General features: G+C 38.4%; 1 protein-coding gene across 1 annotated transcript in view; it reads left to right on the top strand.

The window, feature by feature from the left end:
• The first annotated feature begins 8,887 nt into the window (after positions 1-8,887).
• The window catches only part of LOC130911102 (tyrosine-protein kinase receptor UFO-like), a 99,340-nt gene continuing 97,627 nt past the window's right edge, over positions 8,888-10,600 (top strand). Inside the window, exon 1 of the mRNA XM_057828814.1 lies at positions 8,888-9,515. Coding sequence (XP_057684797.1) covers positions 9,389-9,515 — 127 coding nt within the window. The 5' untranslated portion in view covers positions 8,888-9,388. The remainder of the gene's footprint in view (positions 9,516-10,600) is intronic.

The following is a 10,600-nucleotide window of genomic DNA, read 5'->3' as shown; positions in this document are numbered from 1 at the left end:
GACTCGAACTCTGGTGCAAAAATATGTGATCGGTACGATTCTACTTTCGTGGGCCACACAATGACATTGAATTTGACATGAGTTTTATACGATCAGTTATAAATCAAGCCCAGTCTGTTTTTATAGTGTTGTTTTGAGCATCAATATAGTTGTCAAAATAATAGTCACCACTAGAGAGCGCAAAAGTCCCAGAATCCTCAAGACCCTCTGATCACATGGACTGTATGACGTGTCAGGCGGAATTTTTTTTGAACGTGCCTGCTGCGACAATGTGCTTTCAAATTTCTTAATCCACTTTAGCTTTGCCGCCAAATCCGAGTAAATCTTGCCATGAGGAATGCACACACACACATCAACTCAACCCCAAAAGCCATGCAAGTCTCAAAACACCCCCTTTCTTACCCAGGATCCCCCCTTTCCTCCTCCTTACTCTCCATTGAAAAGGCAGGCCTGCATACAATGGGGCTCTTTTAAAGGGCCCCGCAGCCATTCGTAAAGGGCCCAGCCTGCAGGCCTACAGCGTGGGAAAGACAGGGGAAGGGTGCCGAGATACACGGGAAGATAACTTGGCACTTATTGATGACAGACACATGACCTGTGCATGGGCAAGTGTTACACCTAGAAAAATACAGGTAGTCTTCGGGTTACGAACGACTTCCGTTCCTACACTGGCGACGTAACCCAAATTTCTGCGTAAGTCGGAATTAACCTTTTGAGTACCCCAAAATACCACCTAACTTTTAAAATAACTATCCAAAAACATGTATTATACATCATTGTACTGTCTTTTGAAATGACGATGTTAAACGTCCGTGTGGTTTGCTGACTATTCGGCTGCTCATGACATCAACACTTGCAGAATTAAACTAAAATAAAAATAAAATGAGTTTTCTTCAATAACAGCAATTCAAATTTGAGTTTATAACTAGCGGCTGATACAGGAATAACAATCCCCACAAACAATTAGCATATATCAGTTAGCGACCGCACATCATCAAAATCAATCACATTAACTTGCCTAAAATTTTCGACCACAATTGAAAACGCACAATAAACAGTCCAAAAGGTGTTTTATACGGGTGTTGCCTCTATGAATGCTTCACAAGCAACAAATGTACGCGCAGGCTTGCAGCTCTTTTCCCTCTCTCACTCGCCTGCATGACTTCTTCGTAGGAGCAAATGGCTCTTCCTCGTGTGTGTGCTCTTCTTCGTGTGTGCAAGTGCTCTTCTTCGTGTGCCCAAATGCATTTTCCGTGTGTACATGCGCTCAAGTAAGGCAAGTACTACCTGCTTCCTGCGCCAAAATAAAAACATGCATCATAAAACAAAAGTGAACATTATTTAAAAAACAAACAAACACACAAAAAAACAACAACTGGGGACTCTGGCGTCGTAAAGTCAAAATCACATAAGTCGGATACGTCGTAACCCGGGGACTAACAATGTCAAATGTCAACATTATCATGTGACATTTAAACGCAAAATACATAAATTATATGAATAAATATGTAATTTTAGAAGCTTTAAAAAGACATTAATTTCTAAGAAAAAAAAACAAGACTTAAGCAATTCATTTTGTGTGTGTGTGTGTGTGTGTGTGTGTGTGTGTGTTTTAATAATTTATTTATTTAAAAATGTTTCAAATAAACAAAATTAATGGAAAAAAATCATTAATTATTAGTAATTTTCAAGTTTAAACAATTCCCGTGTGACACTAAACATTTTTTTTTTAATGCTAAACTTGTGGACAATGACTTCGTTTTAGAAGATTTAAAATATATATATATATATATAAAATGAATCTTTTTTTTTTTTTTTTTTTTTTTATGAAATTGAGTTTCAAAATTCCCACATGACACAACAAAGTGAAAAAAATACAGAACTTGTCGGTTAATTATGTTAATTTAGAAGAAGCTTTATTTAAGAAAAAATCTTTTCGTTAAGCCTGTTTCAAAATTCCCACTCGACATTAAATGCAACACGCTAAAAAAACTATTTCAGACTGGTTGGATAATTGTCTTTTTAGAAACTTTAAATAATCGTAATAATAAGAAATAATATACAATATATAATATACAATAATATACTTTCACAAACTGAGTATCAAAATTCCCACATGACATTAAATCCAACATACTGAAAACATTATACTAAATTTATTGGATGATTTTTTTTTTTTTCCCCAGAAAAAAAAGGTAGTTAAAAAGGTAATAAATACAAAAATCTAAACTTTTTGCAAGGTGAGGTTTAAAAAGTTTGGACAAACCTCATTCAATGCAACACAAATGAAGGTCCCTACCCTCATAGATAAAGCAATAAATTACACTAATCAACCCAGAAAATCAACCGGGAAAGGCATACCTGTGAAGTCAAAAAACATTTTAAGTGAATCCTTCTTGAAGCTCATCAAGAGAATGGCAAGAGTGCAAAAAATAATCAGAGCAAAGGGTGGCTACGTTGAAGATACTAGAATATTATACATGTTTTTAGTTATTTCATCAGTTTTTGTGAAGAACATACAGTAGTTCCACACATGTTCATTCATTGTTCTTTTACCTTGAGTGAGCATTTACAATGTAAATAGTCATAAAAATAAAGGGGTCAACCCGTACTATTTGTCGGCGTCTGATTGAAAAGGGACTCTATTGTGGGGTTTCCCAGGAAGACCCCACTTCTGACCAAGAGACATAAAAAAGCCAGGCTAGCGTTTGCCAAAACTTACCTGAGAAAGCAAAAAAAACGTTTTGGAAGAATGTTCTCTGGTCAGATGAGACAAAAGGAGAGCTTTTTGGGAAAAGGGATCAACATGGAGTTTACAGGAAAAAAAACGAGGCCTTCAAAGAAAAGAACACGGTCCCCACAGTCAAACATGGCGGAGGTTCCCTGATGTTTTGGGGTTGCTTTGCTAACTCTGGCACTGGACTGCTTGACTCTATGCATGGCATTATGAAGTCTAAAGACTACCAACAAATTTTGCAGCATAATGTAGGGCCCAGTGTGAGAAAGCTGGGTCTCCCTCAGAGGCCATGGGTCTTCGAGTAGGACAATGACCCAAAACACATTTCAAAAAGCACTACAAAATGGATTGAGAGAAAGCACTGGAGACTTCTATAGTGGCCAGCAATGATTCCAGACCTGAATCCCATAGAACACCTGTGGAGAGATCTGAAAATGGCAGTTTGGAGAAGGCACCCTTCAAATCTGAGACCTGGAGCAGTTGGCCAAAGAAGAATGGTCTAAATTTCCAGCAGAGCATTGTAAGAAACTCATTGATGGATACCGGAAGCGGTTGTTCGCAGTTATTTCGTCTAAATGTTTTGCTACTAAGTATTAATCTCAGGGTGCCAATATTTTGTCTGGCCCATTTTTTGAGTTTTGTGTAAAATGATGATTTATTTTAATTTTTATTTTTTTCATTCCCTTTGTGTTTATACATGACATGCAAACTAAATGAAGATATAACTACCAAAGCATTTGTAATTGCAATCATTTTCTGGGAGAAATTGAGCATTGTAGCGGATGATGTTGTTGAGCCTGCGTAGCTCGTTGAGTAGATGTGTTGCTGTGTTCGGCCGCTCGTGTCTCTCGTGACTCTCTTGTGCAGGGGTCCCCAAACTTTTTCCTGTGAGGGCCACATAACTTTTTCCTTCTCTGATGAGCGGCCGGGTCAGTTTGTAACAGAAAAAGTGTGACGATTGCAGGAGTGCCTAAATGTAAAAATGTATTGTTTTTTTAGAAAGCCACAGTCAAATAACCCTTTCTGAATCCTTCACGGAACAAAAGTAAATAAAATAAAAATAATAATATAATATAATGTAACATAATATATAGGGTTGTCGAAATGATCGCGTTAACGGGTGGTAATTAATTTTTTTAATTAATCACATTAAAATATTTTATGCATTTAACGCACATGCCCCGCTCAGACTAAAATGACAGTACAGTGTAATGTCCGCTTATTACTTGTTTTTTGGTTTTTGGCTCCCTCTGCTGGCGCTTGGGTCCAACTGATTTTATGGGTTAGTACCATGAGTGAGTGTGTAATTATTGACATCAACAATGGCGAGCTACTAGTTTATTTTTTGATTGAAAATTTTACAAATTTTATTAAAACGAAAACATTAAGAGGGGTTTTCATATAAAATTTCTATAACTTGTACTAACATTTATCTTTTAAGAACTACAAGTCTTCCTATCCATGGATCGCTTTAACAGAATGTTAATAATGTTAATGCCATCTTGTTGATTTATTGTTATAATAAACAAATACAGTACTTATGTACAGTATGTTGAATGTATATATCCGTCTTGTCTTATCTATCAATTCCAACAATAATTTACAGAAAAATAGGGCATATATTATAGATGGTTTGAATTGTGATTAATGACGATTAATTAATTTCTAAGCCGTGATTAACTCGATTAAAAATTTTAATCCTTTGACAGCCCAGAATATAATATAATAGAATACAATAGAATGAATAATATTAACATTATTAATTAAATAGACACTAACCTAATAACCCTCTCTGGGTTCTTCACAGAAAAAAGCCAGGAAATAAATAACACTGTTGAGAGAAAAAAAAAAAAAAAAAAAAAAAAAGCAGTGTATTCAAAAGGATTTGATGTCTTTCACTGGCAGTGAATGAGTTAAGAAGCTTGATGAACAATTTAGAAGAAGCTTTAAAATATATATGTATATATTTATAGATTTTCCTCAATGTGGCGTTCAAAATTCTCTTCGTATTTTAAAGTGCCTGTGACACGAAAAAGCATGTTTATTTCATAATACACGCGATATTTTATGCTCTTGACTGAAATGGACCGCTTGGATGAGTGAAGAAGTGATCGATAAATTTATTCAATTTTTTGAATCCCGCGCTACGAAAATGACAGACTTCCGGTTTCGGTCTTGCATTGAGGATGAGGGCGCTATGACGTGTACGGGAGAAGGAGTCCTCTTCACTATACAGCCGTACTGCTGAATGAGAAGGACTAAAGCCTGAGTTATACTCCCGCGTTGCGGTGACGGCGCGGCCACTATGGCGTCATTTGACATTCAATGGTTCTCCGGCCAGGTGATGCGTTGCTCTGTAATTCACCGCCAAGCCACTAGAGGGTTTTTGTGTTATGTTTGTACGGTTTTGTGGCATGCATGTTGACTTCCTCTTGTCTGGTTTAACGGAGAAAAATAAACAATGCAAGATGGAACGCTTGAATGTGGATCTTCAGCTCATCAACATTGAATAAATGTTGATCCTACAAATGTTGAGGCGCAGGCGACGCAGAAGACTGTTTCGAGGCGGTCTGTCCAACTTCTGATGCCGCATAGAGTTCTTCTTTCCTCGGGTGAAAACCAGCTAGCTGTGGCGGCTAGCTTCAAACTGGCGTTGAGCACTGCGTCCAGCGTTTTGTCCGAGGTCTGCAAAGCCCTCCAGCCCGATTTGTTCGCCGTGTCCTACAACCAGCCAGTGGGAAGCCATAGCAGATTTCTGGTGTCTATGGAACTTCCCAAACTGCGTTGCAAGCCTTGATGTTAACGTTATCATAAAAAGCACCGAGGCACTCTCAATCAGTGATGATGTATCGTGTGTGAACTGTGTGTTATTGAAAATTAAAGATCAAACATATGTACACAATAAATGATGAAGTGCACCAACCAAAAATACGACATTAAGCGATAAAAAGCTGGCAGTTTTTGGTCGACTGGGTCACCGCTTTGTGTGGCCACTCGATTCCGAACACACGTCTCAGTGGTTTTTCCATTTTTTTTTTTTTAATTCAATTGCTGACCTTGCCATTTGGCAAACTTTATGATGTCTTGACGAGACTTGCTCTTCGATGATACTCCCGTCGGCTTGGTCCATTTTTGTGTCTAGAAAAATCATGTTTTACAATGGCGGTGATTTCGCGCTGAACCGGAAACTACAGTCTGAGCGAACCAATCACAGTCCATTTCCGCCACGTCAACGCATTAGGACTGTCAAAATTATCGCGTTAACGGGCGGTAATTAATTTTTAAAATTAATCACGTTGAAATATGTGACGCAATTAACACACATGCCCCGCTCAGACTAAAATGACAGTACAGTGTAATGTCCGCTTATTACTTGTTTTTTGGTGTTTGGCTCCCTCTGCTGGCGCTTGGGTCCAATTGATTTTATGGGTTAGTACCATGAGTGAGTGTGTAATTATTGACATCAACAATGGCGAGCTACTAGTTTATTTTTTGATTGAAAATTTTACAAATTTTAATAAAACGAAAACATTAAGAGGGGTTTTAATATAAAATTTCTATAACTTTTACTACCATTTATCTTTTAAGAACTACAAGTCTTTCTATCCATGGATTGCTTTAAGAGAATGTTAATAATGTTAATGCCATCTTGTTGATTTATTGTCTTAATAAACAAATACAGTACTTATGTACAGTATGTTGAATGTATGTATCCGTCTTGTGTCTTATCTTTCCATTCGAATAATAATTTACAGAAAAATATGGCATATTTTATAGATGGTTTGAATTGCGATTAATTACGATTAATTAATTTTTAAGCTGTAATTAACTCGATTAAAAATGTTAATCGTTTGACAGCCCTACATGTAAAAAGCGCTCCTCATACACATATTGTCATGTTAGCTGCATAACAACTGCAGATGACTTTCTCGCTGACTTTGCCGTGTTGTAAAGCATTATTTTGACAGATTCATGTTAACCATTTGGCAGCCACACGCTCCTCCGACGTCGGCCGGTTTGTCCGGCGGTCATTGTCCAGTGGCTTTCCCGCAAATGAGACCTCTGCCCTCAGCAGGGGAACGATGAGCTCTAACTTGTTCGCCGCCGGGTGGGTTGCCAATCGACAACCCAGTCTTCATGTGAAATGATCTGGGCTAATTACGTGTGATTTTCCACTTCAAAGACTATGAAACATCACTCGGTTCGGGTTAGCATGTCGGCTAGCTGTCACGCTTCTTGGTTTGTTTACATTCTCCGAAGCCGGGGAAGGGAAATGACATAAGCCGACTTAGGTGGCATAAAATATCGTTCGGGAGGTGCGACAGTAAAGGTGAAGTCGACAATTTTGACCATTATGGAGTATTTTTGCCAAGTCGTCCTGAATAAATGCATTTTCATTATTTCATATTCTATTTAGCACAAGACTGTTATTTGTCATGACCATGCTATTTATTTAACTATTGGGGAAAAATACTTGGATAAAAAGAATATCAAGTAAAAATATTGGAGTAGAGAGACTGAAACAATGACATTTTGCGGCTCTCTTCGTCGTGTTTTCCTCGTGAATAATTCTCCCTCAATGGGCTGCATACTAAATCAGATGAAATTGTGACTCCGCTGACGTCATCCACCTGTTGGGGAAGCAAGAGCCCTATAGACCCTACTCACCTAGTCACAAAGTGACGGCCGCCATATTGTCCGTATTTTTTAGACCTATTCTCATTGTTTTCAATTAGTCGTGCAAGTAATAGAGCAATTCATGGAAGCCCCGGTGTTATCTGACGCCGTAAACTCATTGGATGCGTTGCATGAAAGGCGTTATGTGGAAAAGCTTCAGTTTATCCATTCGCCAGATCCATATTTGATGCCTAAATCGATATTTTTCGACCCGCTGTCTTCGCCCTCTCTGCCTGACATCTGCTAGCCTGATATCTACAACTACCTTTTCCACAGAAACTCGGCCTATTCTCACGAAACTTTGAAAAACATTAAGAGCAGCACTCTAAGCAACATTACCCTGTGTGATTTCTAAAATGGCGACAATCAAAAAAAAGAAAAAAGTTGACTGCGATGGCCGACGCTTCAAGGATAGGTGGATATTGGACTATTTCTTCAATAAAACACGCAACAACTGTGTCTGCCTCATTTGCAAAGAGACAGTCGCTGTTTTCAAAGAGTTCCATGTGCGCGATAATAACAAGACACGCTGACATGTACGACAATATTACAGGAAAGATACGCAGCGAGAAATTATAGCAACTTGAAGCTAGCACAGCAGCAGTATTTCGCAAGAGCCCGAGTGTCGAAAGAGAACGCCACAAAGACGAGACTGTTGAAATTATGTATTTAAAAATAATAATAATAAAGCAAATGTGACACACAGAAGGGCTTGCTAACATTTCTTTAAATGTATTGTTCTTCGTAAATCAGCCCAGGTAGCCCCCCACATTTTTACCACACCAAATCAGGCCCCCTTTGCAAAAAGTTTGGACACCCCTGTTTAACCGATGATCCGTAGGCAAGGCAAGCTTCTTTCACTTGTTACCAACTAAATATTATTCAAAAAATAAAGATGGTGGAACAAATAAGCATCTTGAATTTGAAACTGTATGTTGTCGGCGATTAGCCAAGCAATGATCTTAATTGTGGTTGTCAGCCCCAAACCCTCTAAATATAGATTAAATGCATTTTACCAGATATAAAATGACTACCACATAATCTGTGGTAGTCGTTTGGAGCCCAGTTTTCTCGTCGAATTGCAGCAGTCTATCTCGCTCTACTCTCCGGGTCTCTCGGAATACGGTAAAACCTCCATCTAAAATCTCCGTCTATCTTCTCTGTTTTTGCAACCTACCGCCACACACGCCTTCACCATTTTGATTATTAATGTTAACGAGCAGAAAAACACGCCATAATAGGAGGAATTTACGAAGCGGTAATGTATTAACATGACGAGTGTACGGACAACATGGCGCGGGGGCGTGGCTGTGACGTCACGTGAGTAGGGTCTATAATGGTAGGCGTGGCTAACCGGCAGATTAAAAAACAAATTTCTCGTCATCTGCGCTTTGCTAAATGGTTGTATATAGTCGAATCGTCTCAAAATATGATTCTAATTCACATAATAATGCTATTTAATGCTATCTATATTTATTTTTTTCTCCTGTCGCACGCACTTTAAAGTGCACCCAAGGACCTATTTTCATGCTGTCCTTTTTGTTCTGTTAATTTTTATACGTGATCTTTAGATAGGTTGGGTTATGGCTTCCTGCGTGGGCGGAGTTGCATGCAAGTTGACCTACTCGGCTCGGTTCACTTCAGGCATGGAGCAATTAAAAAGCTGATTGTGTGTGCAGACAATCGGCGGCCTGCAGGGGCTCGGGCATCCTCGGAAGAAGAAAAAGAGGAGGAGAAAAAAAGAAAAAGGAGGGTGCAAAGAAGCTGACTTGTGGAATTTGAGTCCTGCTCAAAAGAGGCGGAGGAAGAAGGAGAAGAAGGAGGGAGTGGAGGAATCTACGCGCACTTCAAGCACTCGCTCCTAAAAGTTGACTTGGACTTCTTTTTCATTCTTATTTTTAAATCAAATTTTGGGGTTGAGAATTGGGACTCGGTCGGACTACTTTCTCCCACTTGTCAAAACATGAAGAGGAGATGATGGCGCCACAACGCGCGATGACCCTTTTGAAAAAGAAGCCCACTTTCCGAGGAGAACCGTTTGGCTGGTTGCTGTCGCTGGTGGTGGTCGTCTGTGTCCCGAACGAGGTGTTCTGCCTGCGAGGTGAGCAAATTTGACAAGTCGCTGATTTCTCTTTTCTTTTCTGGTTTCTTTTTCAAAGCCAAGCTTGTAAAGTGGAATGAGCTCGTTAAGTCAATTAGTTTGGGGTTTTGGCGTGAGGCGTGAGGGGGGGGAAAGAGGTATGTAAGGTAAACAACTGGATCTTAGTCCAAATTAGAAAAACTTCATCTGTGAGAGAATTGATTATTACTTCTAGATTATGGGAAGTATTTTGAATTTCTGGTACTTATATTTTAACAAAATATTTAAATGTTGAATCTAAAAAGTTATTTTTGTGATTTTTTAAAATTTTTTTTATCCGAATTCGTTGATGTCCTTGATATCCATCTGCGGCCACGTCAATTATGAATAATAAAGGCGATGAATGACACACTAAAGCAAAGTAAATAAAACCCAAATGACATCATAAATAACATTTCATCCTTTATATGGCAAGTAAGTATTTAAGTATATTTTTTTCAAATATTTGTGGTCATGAAAAAAACTTGACATTCAGTATCATTTATTATTATTATATTATTTTTTTAGTATTATTAATCAATATTGTTTTTAAAATTTTGGTTTTTAAATAAACTTCTGTATAAATAATATGGTCAAGTGGTTTGCACATCCGCCTCACAGTTCTGAGATAAATGGTTCAGTCCCGGGGTCCGGCTTTCCATGTGTGGATCTTGCATGTTCTCCCCTTTGCTCCATGGGTTTTCTCTGGGTACTCCGATTTCCTCCCACATCCCATAAACATGCATGGTAGGCTGATTGAATAGTCTAAATCACGGGTCCCCAAACTTCTTCCTGTGAGGGCCACATAACTTTTCCCTTCTCAGTTTGTCAGGGGTCAGTTTGTAACAGAAAAAGTGTGACGATTACATACAGTACATAAGTACTGTATTTGTTTATTATGGCAATAAATCCTCAAGATGGCATTTACAGTATTAACATTCTTTCTGTGAGAGGGATCCACGGATAGAAAGACTTGTAATTCTTAAAGGATAAATGTGACTTTGTATATTGTCACTAAATATTGCCTTCTAGTGTATTTGTTGAGCTTTTAGTAAATGATACTGTAG

Source organism: Corythoichthys intestinalis, unplaced genomic scaffold (assembly GCF_030265065.1).
Source record: "Corythoichthys intestinalis isolate RoL2023-P3 unplaced genomic scaffold, ASM3026506v1 HiC_scaffold_23, whole genome shotgun sequence".
Classification (NCBI taxonomy): domain Eukaryota; kingdom Metazoa; phylum Chordata; class Actinopteri; order Syngnathiformes; family Syngnathidae; genus Corythoichthys; species Corythoichthys intestinalis.
The sequence above is the reverse complement of the archived record's forward strand: the minus strand, read 5'-3'. Positions and strand labels throughout refer to the sequence as shown.